The sequence below is a fragment of the Myotis lucifugus genome, unplaced genomic scaffold (genome assembly GCF_000147115.1).
Source record: "Myotis lucifugus unplaced genomic scaffold, Myoluc2.0 scaffold_125, whole genome shotgun sequence".
NCBI lineage: Eukaryota > Metazoa > Chordata > Mammalia > Chiroptera > Vespertilionidae > Myotis > Myotis lucifugus.
Genome location: NW_005871173.1, coordinates 201249 through 221684, shown reverse-complemented (window position 1 = coordinate 221684; position 20436 = coordinate 201249). Strand labels below are relative to the sequence as shown.

The 20436-nt window shown below is 37.9% G+C and overlaps 1 protein-coding gene across 1 annotated transcript; it reads right to left on the bottom strand.

Annotated features, from left to right (window-relative positions):
* Positions 1-3755: 3755 nt before the first annotated feature.
* On the bottom strand, positions 3756-17288 carry MYCT1 (MYC target 1). The gene is made up of 2 exons (XM_023758216.1): positions 17054-17288; positions 3756-5379 (listed from the first exon to the last, which is right to left on the bottom strand). Exons 1-2 carry the CDS (start codon positions 17286-17288, stop codon positions 4868-4870), a joined length of 747 nt encoding a protein of 248 aa, XP_023613984.1. The 3' UTR covers positions 3756-4867.
* Positions 17289-20436: the final 3148 nt, after the last annotated feature.

Sequence of the window (20436 nt, the reverse complement as noted above, 5' to 3'; positions counted from 1 at the left end):
GCTCAGTGGATAGAGCGTCGGCCTGCAGACTGAAAGGTCCCAGGTTCGATTCCGGTCAAGGGCATGTACCTTGGTTGCGGGCACATCCCCAGTAGGGGGTGTGCAGGAGGCGGCTGATCAATGTTTCTCTCTCATCGATGTTTCTAACTCTCTATCCCTCTCCCTTCCTCTCTGTAAAAAAAAAAAAAAAGAGTTATCAGATAGCCCTAACTGGTTTGGCTCAGTGGATAGAGCATCGACCTGTGGACTCAAGGGTCCCAGGTTCGATTCCGGTCAAGGGCATGTACTTTGGTTGCGGGCATATCCCTAGTAGGAAGTGTGCAGGAGGCAGTTGAATCGATGTTTCTCTCTCATCAATGTTTCTAACTCTCTATTCCTCTCCCTTCCTCTCTCTAAAAAATCAATATATTTTAAAAAAAAGAGTTATCAGATAGTGCCTGACTGGTGTGGCTCAGTGGTTGAGTGTTGACCTATGAAGGGAGGTCATGATTTAATTCCAGGTCAGGGCACATGCCTGGGTTGTGGCCTCCATCCGCACTGGAGGGCATGCAGGAGGCAGCCAGTCAATGATTATCTCTCACCATTGATGTTTGTTTCTCTCTCTCCCTCCCCCTTCCTCTCTGAAATCAATAAAAATATATAAGTTTTTTAAAAAGAGTCATCAGATAGCAAGGATGGAGTATTATAGTTAAACTTAGCAGGACTCTTGCTAAAAGTGAGTAATGCGGAGACAAACATGGGGGCTGAGAAGTTAGGGCCTATTTGAGAAAAGACTTCAGGGGGGCTAGAGTGGAGTTTGGTCAAGAAGAGAGTCTTTGTCACTTTAGAGCTTCTCAAAAAGCCGTCATGCCCAAGGAATAGTCACTGTTTAACCTGACTGGCAGCTCCTGGAAGCCCCATTCACAGAGTGTGCCCTCATATCACCTCATTCAAAGGTCACTCAGACCTAACCTTAACCCTACCCCTACCCCTACCCCTAGCCTTAACTTAACCCTAACCCTAACACTAACACTAATGCTGGAAGCCGATCCACCCTGGCTGCTTGAGGCAGTCTCTGCAGGGATGTTTCAAGTAACCTTGAAATGGAGATGAGAAATGCCCTAGCCTTTGGAAGGAATGGATGGGATTAAGATCAAATAGGATAAATGCAGACGTAAGAGGACAATAGGGGGAGGAACCTGGCTAGGAGAAGAAAGGTTGTTTCCCCAGGTGAGGATTTTTATCAGTAAACCCTTTAACTGAGTGTCAGAGGGGTGGTTGGTCGCTTTGATCTTTGCTTGGAGTGACCTCCTTCAGTTACTTCCTTGTAGCTTGGTGGAACAATAGAGTCACCTTTGAATGGAGATGGGAAGCCCCCTGGCCTTTTGTATAGAATGGATAGGATTGGGACCAAATAGTATATATACAGATGTTAGATGACAATAAGGAGAGGTACCTGGCTAAGAGGAACCTGGCTATGACGATCACCTGAACACTGCCTCCGTGTCTTTCCTTCCTCGCCGACTCCATCCACACCTTTGGGAACCCCTGGACCCGCTGGGGCTGGACCCCAGCACACTAACCACTGTTTGGTCCTTTGTTTCAATTAGGAACAACTCTGAAGGGACATTCTAGCTCTCGCTATAGGATTGGCTGATGCCTCTTTTGGACATGCCACTCATTTTAACCTCTTCTTCCCAATACTGTCCCCTCACTCATTCACGGATATTCCTTGCTGAGAGCTCCCCAAACCCATCAAAATTTCTGCACACAAATGACCATTTCAGTCTGTTTTCAAGGGCCCCAACTTAAAATAGTACTAATAATATCAGAGAGAGAAGAGAGATTTTTAAACAATAAAATCATTAAGAAGGCAAAAAGGAAATGTATAGTATTAATTGAAAAGGGGGAATTTTTCTCCATTTTGATAAACAGGAAGGAGGGGAAGAGAAGAGGTGGGGGAACATTGACAGAGAGTCACAGTAAGACTGTGCCACATGGAAGAATTATTCCCCTAAAAAAATTAAAGTGTTAGCTAAGCAAAAATGGAAATATGTGTTGGCCAAGCAAGACAAAAACTTGTCCCCTACCAGTGGAATTTAGGAGCACAAAAATAAATCAGAAAGATCTGGAAACCAGAGAGCCAGATAACTATGGAAAAAACAGAAGATTCTCTCTCTGTCTTCCCACTGAATACCTTTACTCTGAGACCCCCAGGAACATTTGGTCATTTGTTACTCACCAGCTGCCAGCCCTACTTCCTCCTATCTTCTTTGTAATCAATAACGCAATTTAAGTATCCGCCCTCCCACTCTCTGCTCTTAGCTAAGCTGGAGCTTACCTACAAAGCCTGATTTTTGTTGTTGTACACATCACTATGTTGTACAACTGAAACTTAATACAATTTTATATGTCAATTATATCTTAATAAAAAAAACTTCATTCTCTAAAAAAGTTAATTAAGTAACTTTGGGATATAAGCTAATGTTTTTAAATAAATAATATTTTCCAGATGCATTAATTCATTGAAAAATCCTGTTCCATTTATTGGTGATGTCACCCTTTTTTGAAAATACATTTTTATATAAAATAAAGTTTGTGTCTCAGGAATAGATAAAGAAGGTCTAGATTGGGTTAAAGGTTAAAGTAAATAGGAGATACTCAAAGTTATTCAATAAATAACCCATTAAGCAAAATTAACATCAGTTTAATTTTGTTTCATAAAAATATTAAACATTTCAAATAAAAAATACAACTAAAAAAGTCTGCAGGTTGTGCTTTAATTTCACATTTCAGACATTGCACAATATTTACAAGACACTCATTTTGATTGTGAGATATAAAACAGTTTTTACTCCCAATATAAAATCTGTTTAACTTCTCATGTTAAACAATAAGAATGACATACATGCAAGATAGCTTTGTTACTAAGTTAATGATCCCTTGAAATTTTATGTGGCTATATGATGATTGCTAAATGTGTTAAACACACACACACACACACACACACACACACACAAAACAACAACAAAAAAAACTTAGAACAAATTGGTTATCCTGTGAGCTTTTTTTCTTTCTTTCCTTCTTTTCTTTCTGGTATATTGCATTAAAGAGAACCTATCTATAGACATCATTAATAATAATTGTCCTTAAGGAACAATATAAATATAAGCTAAATAAAAATAATAAAGAAAATGCTATGTAAAAAATCTTATTATCTAAAAGTCATTGCAATCTTAAGCCAGATGTAGACACTAGTAGCTGGGACCACTGCATTGCAGAAAGTAAAGTGAGAGTACGTTTTTCTTCACCAAAAATCTCAACGTTCATAGGAGCAAACAAACAGCGACATAAGCAAAATATTCACTGTGTCAGAAATAAAGCACAGGCCTTTAGAGTTATTATCCAGTGAACTTGTGTCCTTAAATGAAAAAGGGCAGCCACAGGCATCTGGCCCCTGAAGTTCTCTGGTACCCACATTTGGGGTGTACCTTTCTTTAAGAAGATGGCCGTCTGTGAAAGTGAACTCCTTAAATAACTGCCTGCAGTTATGGCATGGTTTAATCTATAGATATAAAAGCCTAATATGCGAAGTGTCCAACCGTTTGACCATTCAATCGGTCTCTATGATGTGCACTGACCATCAGGGGGCAGATGCTCCGACCAGTAGGTTAGCTTGCTGCTAGGGTCTGGCTAATTGGGACTGGGCAAAACGGGCCAGACATGCTCTGGAGCCCTCCTGTGGTTCCTCCCAGTCTGGTCAACCTCCTGCGGTCCCTCCCTGGCCTCTAAAATAGTTCTTCTAATTAATTTCCTTTCAGTGTGCACGAATCCATGCACCTGGCCTCTAGTCATTTATAAAGACTCTTCACAGAATCTGAAGTTGAATTCATAGAAATGCAAACAAGGGATGATGCCTGAGGAGTCAATCCAGGAAGGAGAATTCTTCATGGGTGTAACATCTATTTCAATGACAGACTTTGTTCCCACTGACTCCAACTTCTTTGTTTCGTTTGTGAAATTACAGGAGAAAGTCTCTAGATAAAGTGCTTTCCCTATTGCTAGATTTAAATCTAAGAAATAAAACTTATCCCTTAGAAAAAATATAAGCTCAGTGTTAACGTGTGTTTTTAGGTTAAATGAATTGGATTTGTGGCTGTTGCTTTTCTAAAAACATAAGTACAACAGTGAAGAAAGTAAATTATCATGTGAGTGAATCCAGGGATTCTGCCTCCGTGATGTGTGGAAAACTATTCTGAGGAAAAGCACAAAAGTAAAGGTTAAAAATGGAAGTATCCTGTAACACCCACCGAGTTCAACTTCTTTGGCTTGATTCCCATACTTTGCATAAGTGAGTGGAATCAGGGAACTTTGGAATCTTCTGTGTTCTGTCATTTTGTGCCCATATAATTCATTAGAAATCCAAGACTGTAAAATCGTTCACTCGTCATTCCAAAGAAAGCAAAATTAAAATTCCTTAGGCCAGAACACGTTTTAAGTGACACTGATTTCTTTCACCCTAAGTAATCACATTGGACAGTGAATGGGGATTGTAAACCACCACTACCTTGTTTTTATTTTAGTCTAAAATATATATACTGTATTACTGATGATTCCTAGATTAGAATCACTACCTTTAAAACCCTCACATTGAGCACAAAATACATAAATATATAACGATTTGCGAAAATATTACTTATTTGTGAGATAAGGAAAAAATGGGATCAGAGAAAATGTACATTGTAATGTCCAACTTGTCTGAGCATTTTCCAGTTTGGGAACTCCTTGGTTGTTTGGGCCATGTCCTCAAAATTCTGTTTAGTCTGTTTTTGATTTCCTTTCGAGAAAAGACAAGGAAAGAAAGAACCAAGTTAACAAAAGCTCCTTGTCAGAAATCTGGGAATGCCTTTATGATGGACTCGTAGGTGGGCGGAGGCGGTGGGGAAAGGCCCACTGGAAGGCTGCTGCTGGACCAGTGGAAATCGGGGCGCCTCAGGCTGTGAGCGGTGAGGATGGTGGGGGAGGTCGGGGAAGAGGGCAGAGTCATCACCTGACTGTCAGTCTCCACGGGAAGCGGTGGACTTTGCAGAAATGGATGGAAGGTTGAAGCCCTGAAGCTTGATTTTCTTGGAAAGGAATTGCCTTGTTCCAGGGAAGCCTGCCGCTGGAAGGTGAGACTGGCCAGGCTGAGGTTGCTGCGGCGTTCGTAGCCACTGTGGCGGTAAAATCCGGGCCTGTTGAGGCCGTGATTGTAAGAAGACCTAGGTCGCCGACTTGAACTCCAATGGGAGATGCGGGCACTCGCTCTTCTTCGAGACAAACAGACAAACAGAGCCCAAATAAATCCTCCGATCACGAGCCCGATAGCCATGGACACTGTGAAGGACATGATAAGATCCTCTGAAACGAAGAAACAAAAAAAAACCAAGCAGGTAATTTGATTTGTAAGTAGGGACTCAACTGAAAACAGGGCAGAATACAAAGAGTAACCATGCGATTGTGTATTCAGGGTGCCTCCTCCCAAACATGTATACACACTTTAAATAATTATTAATTCCAATGGGTTAAACCTGAAAAGAAAGAAACATTGCAATTAATTATTCAAAGTGTGTATACACTTTTTGGGACGCCCTATATGATTACACTGATTTTAAGTTGCAGCGGTTCTCAACCTGTGGGTCGCGACCTCTTTGGTGGTGGAATGACCCTTTTACAGGGGTCGCCTAAGACCATCCTGCATATCAGATATTTACATTACAATTCATAACAGTAGCAACATTACAGTTATGTAGTAGCAATGAAAATCATTTTATGGTTGGGTCACATGAGCAACTGTATTTAAAGGGCCAGAAGGTTGAGAACCACTGAGAAATAGAAAATTGTACTAGATGGATATGAACAAGTGAAAGCTGTTATGTTTCCATTTAAACAAAAGGATATAAAGTAACATTTTATCTGTATCATTTCATGTTACTTACATTATTTTATCATCTTTAAGAAAGAAGTCATAAATATAGTCCTGTTGTTTTTTTTAAAAGGCCATTATTTAGCTCATAAAATTTTTATAAGGTTGCAAATGTAGTTGAAAGATTATTTCCATTTGAGTTACAGTAGTAAGTAACGTGCCGAGTGAGTTCACAAGGAATTTTGTAATCATATTGATTTTGCCTTTTCCTCTGTCTGTTCTTATCAAGCATCAATGTCTCCCACCTGCAGGGTTCATGCTGTCTCACTTTCTGAGCTCATTCTGAGAGAGGAAGTGCTGGGCTAGAACCACCTGGTGGGCTGACGGATTTATGTTCTATTCCCTGAAATTCTGGACTGTCACCTATATCTATGACTCATTGATGACATGACCTATACAGACTACTGGGCAGTTTCTTGGACCCAAAGTTCTGGTTCATGCTGCCATCATGTCCTTGTTTCGATAATAAAATTCCTGTCCCCTGAATTTCCATAGAATCCTGCTATACACCAGTATCCTTCAATTCACAGAACTTGTATTTGTTCAGATTTCCTCTTCTGGTGGGAAATGGGGGAGGGCAGAAAACCTTACCAAAATGGAAATTCTAGCTTACTGCTCCTTTGTGGGAACTACACGCATATTCTTGAATGAAACTGGGTAACAGAGCCCCTGCTTTGAATGGAAAGACACCCTGGATATCAGAAGACCCCTCCATCCATACTACCCACCACATTTCTCCATTCTCTACCCCACGATCTAACCCATGAGCCATGTTGATTTTCTCACTAACCCAAAGCCTGTCCTTCTCTCTTAAATTCTGTGCTTTCCCATGTTTGTTTGTTTGTTTTATATCTAGATACAATTTTTACATTTCTGTCTGGAAAACTCATTCTTCAAGCTCCATTTCATGTATAACCTTTTGAATAGAGATACCTACATTTCATTAAAAAATGTTACTCTTAAGTAGAGGAGTAAGCTATCTTATCTAATTGCTTATCTGGAAATTAACTGTGTGGGGTTGTGAAATTGGGAAAACAAAAGAAGGGGGTGTTCAAATGCTTTGAAGTTCCTTTCAGGAAGAGGTAGAATCTGCTTCCCCACCCCTTGAATCTGGTCGCCTTCGTGACTTGCTTGGGCCAATAGGACTCAATGGAAATGAAGCTGTGCTAGCACAGGTCTAAGTCTCAAGAGGGCTTTCAGCTTCCACCCCTTCTGCTCTCAGGAACCCTGCAGTTGCCAGCCTGTGAACTCATTCAGGCTAGCCTCTTGGTTGTTGAGAGATACATGGCCCAGTTATCCTTGTGGCCATGGCCAAGAGCCTGTCAAACTCCAAATATGGAGGTGGGATCATTTAGGTAATTCAGATTCTAGTCAATCCAACATCTGAGTGTGATACTTGCGAGAAGGCCAGCAGGAAATGCATTAAGCTGATCTGCATCCAATTGCCAACCCCAGAATTATGAGCCACATCAATGATCATTTAGGCCATTATGTTTTGGGTTGGATTGTTACACAGCAAAAGCTAACTGATTCAAATTCAGCTTCATCCCTAACATGTTTGTGATTTTTAAGAAATTTATTTAGACTCATTTGTTTTATTATTTTTTTAATGGAGTTAGACTTTATGATTGCCACGGTTTGTTTTTTTACCAGTTTGTTGTTGTATTCTATGAAAATCAGTAATTCAGAAATAACAAAATAAGCTAATGTTAATGAATTTCTAAGACTGATTATTGCTCCTTAGTTTTAAGATATATTTCATGTCTTTCTACCTTTTATTGTTACATTTATCTCCCAAGGAAAGATTATATTTGTTATCTCCTACTTTCACAATTATCTTTAGAAATATAAAAATCCTCTAAGACAATTCTTTATATTAAATCTAAACAGTAATTTTTTTATAATAGGAAGATGACTTCTGAATTACAAGATGATTCAGGAAACATCTCTTAGACCCAGTATTGTTCTTCCAAAATGTGTCTCACAAAAATAATACTGAGTCATAACCTGAAAATGCAGTCTCTTGAGATGAGGATTTTATTGCGTTAGACTCTATCTGGAAAAAGCAAATAAATAAAGTTAGAACCTAACGTAAGCCTTGCTAGTAATATAGTAAAATTCCAAATTAACCTCTATCAGGGCCCCAAATATTTGGAGCCCAGAAAAGAAGTTATAGGAATTCAGAGTTTCCAAGACAATGGCAGCAATGTAAATAAGAATTCTCCAATATTTCTTCCAAAAGGAAAAACAACAAACACAAAACACTAAGAGAACAACAAAATGAACAAATAAAACTATACAAAACCCATGCCTTCAGTATAATTAGAAGACAGTGACATCCAACTTCAAGTTACCTAGAAAATGAACTATGAAAAACAATAGAGATGCCAATCAATTATCTTCCATGCTTCCACTGAAAGCTTTCATGGAGAAGAAAGGCAATTCTGTAAAAACTAAAAATGATGAAAAGGTGTTCCGGTCCCTGAACACAGTGCTTTAGGAAAGAAGCTTTCGGTGCAAACAGACATGTGAGGAGGCACATTTCTTTGGAAAGACTGCCAAAGGTCACCGCTCGTATGATTGCATTTATATGAAATGTCCAGAACAGACAAAACTGTGCAGATAGAAAGCAAATAGTGATTGCTTAGGGCGGGTGGGAGAGATGGGAGGGAATGGGAGTGACTGCTAAGGGAACAGGGTTTCTTTGTGAAAGACAAAATGTTCTCAGATTAGATTGTGGTGATGGACACACAGCTCTGTGGCTATAATAAAAACCATTTAAATGTACCCTTTAAGTGGGTAAATTCTGTCTCAAAGCTGCTTAAAACAACAAAGGAAGAAAAGGAGAGGGGTTTTTGGTGACCACACAATGAAGGAGAAAAGAAAGAGTGAGGGGGAATGTAGGGCCCTTTGAAACAAAAGAAAATTAAAAGCCATTGAAGGACACCCAATTCCTCTCCCATCTTCAGCATCTAGAAATAAAAGTCAACCAGTAAAAACATCATGCTTTGCTCTACTGAGGAAAAGAGGATTCTAGAATGACTCCCAGGATTCTGGCGTGGGAAGGCCAGGGTGGACACCAGATTTGAAAGTCTGCTATGAACAAAAATACTTGGGAAAGTTATGGTAAACAATATTATGTTTTCTATTGATATATTTCCCTGAATCAACAACCTCCATTAGAGAATTTTAAATAACAACTTCAAATATAGAAACTGAGATATGGGGTTTTAGCTAAAACAAACTCTTAAAAATGCCTTGGACTCAAATTTCTCATTTTATTGATATGGAAAGATTGTAAGATTTATATAGTAGAACTAACATAACTTTTTAAAATCCTCACTAAGGATATGTGTATTTATTTTTAGAGAGAGAGGAAGGGAGAGAGAAACATTGATGTGAGACAGAAACATGGGTTGTTTGCTTCTCCTGAATGCCTCAACTAGGGATCAAACCAGCAAAGGTATGTGCCCTGACTGGGAATCAAACCCAAAACTTTTCATGTATTGAGCGGCATTCCAGTCAACTGAGCCACCCAGCAGGGGTGGAACTAAAATGATTTATTTTAATAATTGAACATTGACAGCCAGCACCGGTCAGGAGACTATGGCTTTCACTCATGCACAACATAAAAGGAGGAGACAAATAGTCAAGTTCACAAAGTATATGCCCTGGCTTTTGTATATAAACTTATATAACCACTAGGGTCTGGTTGAGGATCCTACACATATCAGGATATAAGCAGGTATAATAGATGAGGTCAAAGATATATATTTACTATAGTGAGAAATAGCATCACATTCAATGTCAAGAAAAACAAATTAGAAACTTTCAAAATATATAACCAGGGGGAAATAATTTCTTCTTGTTAAAGTGATTGAGAGAATTAGCAAAGGAAACCAAAATACATGAAGTGAGAAATATATTTATATGCCCGGTGACTTTGATTTTCAAAATCTATTGTTGTTCTGATAGAAGAAAACAAGGGTCATATACAAACTCCGGTAGATAAGTTGTTAAAGAATATTTTCAACCACCACAATCTTCTTAAATGAAAAATATAAATGTTGTGAGTAGAAAGATTATTATTTTTAGTGGCACTAAAAGTAGAATAATAGTCTCACAAAAGCAATTTGATAATATATCTATTTTAAATTATTATTTCCTATGGGTTGTTAATATTTCTATTTGACATTGTAGACCTAGTGTCTGGGCCCACAACGTAGGCAGAATAGATAATTTTGATTCAAAGTATGTTGTTATTATAAATGAAAGACTGTCTATGGTTATATACATATCTGAAGAGGATTAAATATTGAATGCTAAAAGTACCTGAGAATAATATGTACATATTAATAATAAATTATTTAAATTTTGAAGGCATATAAATACAAAAAGATGGAGCCACAGAAATTATAAAAATGAGAGAGAAAATTATTCTGCCTTAGATATGGATTTGCCTAATTTTATTGTTCAGTTGAGTGCACATGCCATGAAAATGACTTCCTTTCCCATGTGGCCAGTCAAATATCTGTTTTAGAAGTTACTGCACTAATTCTTATGTCCTTGCTATATATGCAGAATTGTTTAATACTTACAAATGAGTGTAATAACATAAGACTCTCTAAGACTTGCTGAAATATATGGTAAAACACTGATCTGTCTGGCTAAGCACCCTTAAATGCTAACTGCAAGAACAAGTATGGAAGTGCAGAAAAGCAATAAGAAAGAAACATCAGGAATCACAATTATAACAGCTTGCTCCAGAATGGTCTTCCATAAGGAGACTTTTTGTTATAGTGAATGATTTTCTGACACAAACGGTGAATCCAGAAAATATCTAATAAAAACAGCATCTATTGGCCATACAGCTTTAAAACTATGTAGTTCAATTCTGGCAGACTTCTGCCCATAAATTTTGGGAGCTTTTTTTTAAAAAAAAACTTACCATAGAAAAAATATACCTGAAAAATATATTGGCTCAGATATTTCTCTTTTGAGGACAGTTTGCTTCTTATTTCTCAGCATTCTTAGGGGGGGAAAAAAATAAGCCATGACTTCACTTCACATAATTACAATATAATGCAAATAATGAGACCAAACAATTACTTTTAAAAATGCAGATATTCATTTGAAGGCAAATAAGAACAAATTCTAAATCAGTAAAGTATATAGATGATGTATTATGGAATTATACACCTGAAATCTATATAATTTTATTAACCACTGCACCCCAATAAATAAATTCAACAAAAATAAATAAACATAAAAGCAAGGAATAATAAATAAATAAGATCAGTAAGGTATGGCATATAAATTAGGTATTGTTATTCTAATTTGTATTGTGTTTCTATACAACCAGCAAGGGACTGGCCCATACGTCCTCAATGAATAATTTTTATTATAATGGGTATTTAACTTACTCAAGTCATGTTATTCATTTTGGCCTAATAACAGTCACTACAGTGCCTCCCAATTCTAATATTCTAATCTTGAATCTGGTTTTTAGTAAATCTAATCATTGCCTCAAATTTTATTAGTATTAAAATTTAGTAGAGGCTACCATCTAGTGGCCTTGAGTTGAATCGTTCCAATATCTGAAAAGTAATTTTTGTCTTTGGTAACAAAATAGAATGTTGATCTAGTCACAAAATCCTTTACAATTATCTATAATAATAAAAGCGTAATGTGCTAATTAGACCAGACGTCCTTCCGGATGACCTTCTGGACAAAGCCAGGGCTGTGAGGGAAGCCTGGGTCCCAGGTGTCAGAGGGGAGTCAGTGCTGGCAGCCAGGGGAAGGAAGGCCTACTCTTGCACGAATTTCGTGCATTGGGCCTCTAGTAAGAATAATAAAGCTTAACTATTACCAAAGCAGGCTATGTATGCTGTTCTTGGTTCCCTCGAGTATAGAGGAGAATGTTTCAAGCAATAAGATGTTGGCAAAAGCTTTTTAGAGAGAATAATATTTAGGGCACTGAAAACTCAATGGATTACAATAATTTCAACAGAATAATTACTTTTATGAGTATATTATCTGCCAGAAAATCCTCTTTGATCTGTTTTCACAATGCCTCTATATCCAGAATTCATATTCTTATTTAACTGCTCTGCCACCTTTGTGGTCCAAGCAACCACCATCTCTGACCTGGAATATTGCAGTAGCCTTTTATCTGGTCTTTTTGTCCTACTCTGCCAATTATGTTCTATTCTCAATATAATAGCCACAGTGAACCTTTGAAAATGTAAGTCAAATCACACCACTCTTCTGTTCCAAACCCTCCATATTTGAGTAAAAGCAAACTCCTACAAGTGGCCTCTGTAGATAGAGGTTCCAAGTTGACCTGTATTTAATTATCTCTGCTCACCTCTACTCTTCTACTGGCTCATCCAACTCCATCTGCACTGCCCTCTGCCACCAGACTCCTTCCTGACTTAAGGCCTTGCATAAACAGTAGAAACATCCTATATAATAAAAGCTTAATATGCTAAGTGTCTGCTCATCCAGTCAGCCGTTCAACCAATCAAAGCATAATATGCTAATGATATGTTAAGGCTGCTCAACCGCTCACTATGATGTGCACTGACCACCAGGGGGCAGACAGTCGACTGGTCGACCAGTTGCTATGATGTGCACTGACCACCAGGGAGCAGACACTCTGACTGGTAGGTTAGCTTGCTGCTGGGGTCTGGCCAATCAAGACTGAGCGAGACAGGCCAGACATGCCCTGGAGCCCTCCCACAGTCCCTCCCCGGCTGGCCAACCTCCTGTGTCCCTCCCCGGCCCTGATCATGCACCAGTGGTGTCCTTGGCCTCTTGCAATCCAGGACCCCATGGGGGATGTCGGAGAACCAGTTTTGGACTGATCCCGCAGGCCAGGCTGAGGGACCCCACTGGTGCACGAATTCATGCACTGGGCCTCTAGTGTAAAGATAAGATTCCAAGTAAGCTTTTGTGGATTGATCCTTTCAGGTATACTGACTATAAATACTGGTTAAACCTTCCCTTCCCCTAAAACAATTCCTATCTGCAGGCACTGAAGAGTTGACCAAACATAGGCAGTTACTAGAGGGAATCTGACACTTGGAAGAAAAGAAGAGCAAGCACTAGATTATTTTTCTACTTTTCAAAACTTCTGGTCAGAGCACAGTTTCCAGTCTCAGTTATGTGGGGCAGGTGAAACTCCAACTGAAAACCTGTAGCATTTCCAGTCTGAAGAAACAGTGGAAATGAGGATCCCTAAATTTTATTGATAAACATTTCCTATATCTATGGTGGACTCTTGAACTATATTGCAAATTCCAAACAGCACAGCTAGAGAAAAAAACAAACAAATCAAAAAACCAACAAACTAAACTAATCTGAGATGTGAACTGCCTTTCAAGAGACAGGCTTTATAGGGATTTTAGTTGGAGTTCTAAACATGTATTTGCTTGTGAAAACAAACTAGAAAAAGAGACTCTTCTAGGTAATATAAAAGAATCCAAAGGCCCATTTAAAATGTTCCGAATACAATGTAAAGCTGCTTGACGTGAAGAAACAGGAAAATGTGACCCGTTCTAAGAGAAAAGAAAGTCAGCCCCTTAAGACACTAGGATGACCCAGATGTTCACATAAGCAAAGACGTCATAGCAACTGATATCTATGTTTAATGATGTGAAGGAAAATGTTCATAATGAAAGGAAAAGTAGAAAGTATCAGCAGAAAATGGAAACTATAAGAAATAACTAAGTGTACAAAGGAAATATCAGAACTAAAAATATTATCTCAAGAAACAAAGGCCCTCTTTCTCCAATACCTTAATAGTATGACCCCCCCCCCCGTGTTACCCCCCCGCTCCAAACACACACCTTAGAGAAAAAGTCTTAGGGAAGAGGAAAGAGGGGAGACCTCGTTCATGAAATTGAGGATTATTATGTTAAACTTGCTCAAGCTTTTATACTGACATCCTTTACACAATTCTGCCTCAAGCTATTCACTTCTCAACAAATGTGGCTTGTGGGTACTTACTTGTGCATATTTGCTGATAACATTTCTCCTGAGTGCCCGGAAATTCTCCAGCTATGCTGCATTTCTGCCCTAAAACCTCACACGTTGCCTGTTATATAATGGGTGGCCAATCAATGCTTCTGAGTAAACTAATGAAGTAGATAGATAAGTATATGAATGAATGAGTTAATGAGTGAATGAAGGAAAAATGAATGACTGAAAAGTTCTTCCTAAGATTATCTTTCTATTTGAACTTATCTGGTCTCCTTTCTTCTAAAAAGGATGTAGGAACCCTTTCTGCCATAATTTTTAAAAACTTGTACTATATTATCAATCATTGCAATTTTACCATATATTATCTTGCATTAGTTCACAACAATAAAGGCATTTATTTACATATGTATGAGCACATAATCTTCTCCAAGAATGTAATCTTCTTGAGGACAGTCATTGCCATTTGGTAGAAGATTGAGGTAAATAAATGCAAGCTCCTAAGCCAATGATGCTAGCCAAACACACACACAAGCTGGCCAAACACACACACAATGCTAGCCAAACACACACACAAGCTAGCCAAACACACACATACTGCTAGCCAAACACACACATACTGCTAGCCAAACACACACATACTGCTAGTCAAACACACACAATGCTAGCCAAACACACACAATCCTAGCCAAATATACATGCAATGGTAGCCAAATACACATACACTGTTAGCCAAAAGAGAAAAGCCACATGGCAAGACAGGAAATTTAACCACAGTATGTATTCTTTAGGACTCCAGGTACCAAGAGGGCAACTCAGTTTAAGGATACTTCCTTCCTATCTCATTACATTAGGGCACAGCAAACTTTCCCTAGTTGTTTCTTGCAATGTTTATAGCAATAGTTTTAAGCAAAACTGAGAACTGCAAGGGGGTGTCTTCATCTAGGTTGTCCCTCTCAGGCTAATTGTGTTGCCCACCCTTGCACTAATTGCTTTAATACTTGCACAACATGTAGTAAGTATTGAGGGGCAATTACTATGAAAATGCAAGCTGTCATGATTGGTAATAGCCATCACCATTTTATGCAGCTTGAGTGTGTTAAGTCTGGGAAATTGATATGCTTAACGCTCAAGTTTTGTTTTTCTAAGCTAGTCTTTCTTTACTTCTCCAAATTCAAAGTGAGAAGCAGCCAGTTGACTTTGGTAGCCATGGATAATGCCTTGCACTGCATTTTACAAGATTATCAAAATAATATGTCTGTGGAGTCAGTGATCAAAATAGATATCAATTTAGATACACATAAGACAGAAAAAGAAAAAAGATGGGCATTTGTGTTTTAAGAAACTTTTATCTTTTATATATTCACATTTACACTTTTGCATTTTCCACTTAATATTCCTTACCTCAGAAAAAAATAATGTGATCTTTTATATATTTTCCCCAAAACATTATATCTGCTCAACATATTTGCCCTGATTTTGTTAATGCTTATCAACATAACACTCCCCTTCCTGGTTTTCATTATTTTTATATATTTTCCATTGTATTCACATACTAAGACAAAGAAACTCTAGGAACCATCTTTGGGACAGTAAGTTTGAATTCCTTCTCAAGCACAGATTTCTATATTTAAAAAAATTATCATTTTTTAGGATTGGCAAATAGACTCCAACTAACCGTTTGCTCTTACAGATTCAAGTTTTCTTAGCGATTACCGTCCAAGTTTTAGTCAGTGGATAATGACTTCCTTTGCCTAAGTGAGCCTGGCATTTAGTTGTTGAAAAAAAATAGATTTGACTTTAACAATGAATGTTTGCAGTAAGAGTTACTTTGCTTTTGAATTCATTTACACTGCTACTTAGATTTGTAATGATGAATTTAGTGTAAACACACTTTCTAGCTGTTTTTTGGACATTCACTTGCCCTGTTATGAGGACACCAAGTAGTATTGTAACAAACGTATGATTAGATGTCTACAAGTCTACAATCCAAAGGCTTAGCATCTATTGGTGTCTACCTGAATAAGCCTATCAAGCCATTTCTTAGATATGCAAATATAATTTATTTTTTTCTTCCTAATTTTGTTATATAATTATTGTAGGATGTTCCCTGATATAATTTACAAATTGAAGCAAACATAACTGGCTGATGGTAGAAAGAATTATTAATTCCCTTCATGCGAGTTTCCGTGACGGTGGACACGTAGGTGAGGTTGCCAGGAGCAGCCGGCCACTGCTGCTCACCTTTCCCCTCATTGTTCCCCAAATACCCCCTTGAATTGCAACAGAGGATTAAAAACTTGTTCTGGATTACTAAACAGGGATATCCATCTATCCATAAACTCCATTTTCTCCTCTAAAGTCTTTTTCTGGATGAAATCCAAATTGCCCCCTTGATTTTTAAAATTTCCCTTGAACCCAAAGTCCATGTCAAGTTCACATCCCAGTCCTTCCCTGTACCTCTAGCCTGAACAACTGGTGATACTGACTCCATCGGCCGCCGGTATTTGAGCAGCAGCTGTGTCCGAACACAAGGCCTTCTGTGTTGTGCCTTCTCTCCCGTGCTGGGCTTCCTCTGTCATGTTTTATGTGGTGTTATTCCCACTTTTTCTAGTTCAGTTTCCCCCTCTAAGTTCATAATACGATTCCTTCTTTTCTCTGTGGTATCACCCTCCTTAAGTACTGATTCATTAGTTGGGTTCACTCGGGAATTAAAAAGTGTAACACTGACCATGTATGTTAAGGCAACCTCTGTAGGAATTCTTGGTTTCATTAAATAAAATACATAACCCATAACCTTAAACAAATAAAACTTCACTTTCCAACAAAAGCCACATTATCATATTCCGAAGAGCAATTCCTGCCGCCTTGCTTCTCATCCTTATTCCTTTCTAATTATATTTTGTGACACCAGCCAATCTAGGCCTGTTGCCCAGATTTTTCTTGAGTGTTGGTACAGCCCACTTTAAAGACACTTTCTATTGATATATCTATTATAATCCATCAATGAAAACAGTCAGTTTGCAGTGAACAAAAGGTCTCAGAGATATCCAATGTTTTCGTAAATGACACAGTACATTTCTCTGCATGCTAATTTTAAATTTAAAACAGGTAAAGAAAATATCTTACCCCAAAAGTTTTCTGGCCACGGACTTCCTAAACTTGTTGTGTTATTAGCCATAGTATCCACCAGAAATAGAAGAGAGAGGAGAAAGAAGAGAAAGAGAGAAAAGCCAGCGTGGCCAAAAGAAGCACTTTGATTCTGTCTTTGTGGTTCCGCAAGAGAAAAATAATTTCCACACATCATGTTTCCTGCTTTTATACTCAAATTAGCAACTGTTTTTCTTATCTTGGAATTCCACATGGTTCCCGAGACACAAAACAATTTCCTTCTCGTCATTTCCTCAGCGAATGTACTGAATACCTCCTCTTGGCCACCCCCAAACTGCTTTTGGGATAAGAGACTTTGTTCCTGCTCCTTTCGCAATCTCCTACTGACACACATAGGGAGATTCCAAACTCCTACTGACACACATAGGGAGATTCCAAACTCAGCTACAGCTCAGGGTGACACTTACACAGGAGAGAGAGAGAGACTGTTTTCCAATGGTTAAAAATTACCTTTAAATAGTAAGTTATGGAGGGGAACAAATTCAGAAACCCATGTCCTGTTCAAGGACAATTAATTTTCGAATACCTCTTTTTTATATACATCTGTTGCTTTTCAAAACTCTTAACATGGTTCATTCTATTTGGTATGTTAATTTTGAAAATTTCTTATTTCATAAATATTTATCTAATATGTAATTTAGATTTAATTACAATTAGTATTTAAATATGAAAAAAGTTTCTAGAGTGAAAGAACCTATTTCTAAAAAGATGATAAAAAAATAAAAGAGATGCTCTTTTATTGGACAAAGAGCAATTTTTCAATTGTACAAAATAAAAAATAAGCCCAAACAGTGTGGCTCAGTGGTTGAGCATTGACCTATGAACCAGGAGATCACGGATCAATTCCTGGATTTAACCCCTAGAGTGGAGCATGCAGGAGGCAGCCAATTAATGATTCTCTCTCATCATTCATGTTTCTCTCTCTCTCTCCCCCTCTCTTCCTCTCTGAAATCAATAAAAAATATATTTTTAAAAAATAACTAGTAGGAGAAACATAAATACAAACATTTTATTACAACAGAATTTTAAATGCTATAGCAAGGAGTACGTGGAGCACAGTAATTTTTTCATGGGGAGGTGTGGAGAAGGGATGACCCTGGTATTGTGTGTGAAAGTATGAAAATAATTTTACCCAGTAGTGAGTGGGTGCAAAGGTAGAAAAGGCAACATAAAAGGAGAGGATTGATTACAGTCCTCACTGGGGATGTTCTGGGGATGACAAGAGAGTATGCAAAGTGTGGCCATAGGAAAGGCTGACATGAGACTTTTCAGGAGATGTGGGTTAGTTAACATTTCAAGTCTCTGTCTACAATCTTTACTAGTTTAGGCTAGACCCTCTGAGCACTGGGAAGTCATTGTAAGTAGGGGTCAGTGCTAAACCATACTTAGTAACCTCTCTAAACTGCATTCAGCGAGCTAGTCTCCTTAATCTTTGCTTAATCTAGCACTAGCTCTTGCACAGCTTGCATTCACCTAACTGGCCAGGGACTCCCTAAATGGAAGTGTGAAGCAGCAATCATCTTTGTAAAGTAAGATACTCCTGAATATCTGAAACAAAAAACATGAAGCTTATCCCATATTAATTTTTGTACTCCCAATTCTCTAAAAACTAGGTTGTTTCTGCTCATTTAAAAAATTTTTTAGACTTACATTAACTGTAAATGTACTGGATATTAATATATAGGCCACCAAAAGGAGAATAATAGAGTGTTATAAAAATTCAGAGACATCATTGGGAAAATATGAAGACTCATCTCTATGATATTCTTGCTGAGGTTTATTTCCGTATAATCAACTAAATAAAATATCCATACTGTTGCTTAAGGACAGCAAATGTGGGGTCTCATTTTAATAGTTACTTTTCTCAATATTTTGTCCAGTCAAAATTTATAAAAATAGAAAAGTAAAAGAGCATTTTTTTTCTAAAAATATATATTATGTGGATAGAACGATATTGAGATACTTCTAAATTATTCCAGAAACAGTAGGATTCTTCAATTACTGTATTCATTTTAAAACCCGCATTTGGTTGTATTATAGACAAACAATTCAATACATAATAATTGCAAAAATGGATGCATTTTGATTCGGAATTATACCAACGGTATTTACTCTGAAACAAGAAACCCACTGGGTAGAAAGGATGAGCCTGGTTTGGTCAAAACTGCCTCCTGGGCAGAAACAGAGTTCGCTCCACCTCAGGCCTGGGATACAGGCTGACTTCCTCTTATTGTCTCATATCTGAGCATCTAAATTTTCTCCCATAAGTTTCCACTTTTGCAGATGTTCAGAGCTATCAAAATTCTGAAGGAAACTTGTTTTCTATCAATATTTATAACCTAGGAATACTTGTCTGTTAACAGCTTGTTGATAGCATTCGTTCTTATCTGTGCACGTAATTTGCTGGGTCAGGATTCGTACTGTGTTTTGGCAGAGATCCGTGTAAATGGGTGTTTATATCTATGCGATTTTCGAGTCCCATGACTTGTAATGCCAAAACAGGAAGTCAGTTTTTATCTTTCCAAAACTGTGAGGTCTGCTTTTCTACTCTTCGTTATTGCACAAGGTGGGTCTTTAGATCTGGATTCTCACTCGTCTTAAAACACATTGGGAGGCTTGTTCCTACCCCATAGTCACAGGGCCTCCTCCCTCCCTGCATTTAGGTCTCTTCATAGTCCCCTGGTCTGAAGTGTCCCGCTAACCACGCCCTCTCCCCTGGTCTGAAGTGTCCCGCTAACCACGCCCTCTCCTCTGACCCCGCGTTACCATTTTCTTCAGAGCATGTATCAGGCCCTGACTTTGTGCTATATGTGTTTTTGCTTTTTCTTTGTCTCTTATGCTCTTCCACGAGAGTTAAGCTCTACGAGGACAGAAATTTTACTGATCTTGCTCATATCTCTATCTACATGGCTAATATAGTTCTCTTAATAACATGTTATTAATAAATAACTCCAAGGGATCTGAAGATGAAATTGTTTTAGCCATTCCATGTCAGGTTAATAAAAAATGCCATTTACCACTTAAAAACAAAAGTTGAAGATCTCTATTTATAGGCATTCAATAATTTAAAAGTGTGAGTTAGTACTTGATATAGAGTCAAACAATACAAAAGAACATTGTCAGACAAACTCAGACTTAAGATAAACATTTGACTTTAAACTTTCTTTTGTAGCTTTACTTTTTTTTAACTATCATGGATTTGTCTTCCTCATAATAAATTGATCCAAGCAATTTAGTATTTTAGAAAAAATCCAGATAAAACTAAGACCTATGTTACAGTTTATAAGTAAAAAGTACAAAATGAATTGATTCAAGTGCCTTAATTGTTCAGAAAAGAGATA

Bases quoted from the DNA above. Each gene is read 5' to 3' on its own strand.
- MYCT1 (XM_023758216.1), bottom strand. From the start codon at position 17,288: ATGTGGAATTCCAAGATAAGAAAAACAGTTGCTAATTTGAGTATAAAA. The intron at 5,380-17,053 runs GTAAGATATTTT...TCTTCGTTTCAG, and splicing joins GTGGCCAGAAAACTTTTGGG to AGGATCTTATCATGTCCTTC.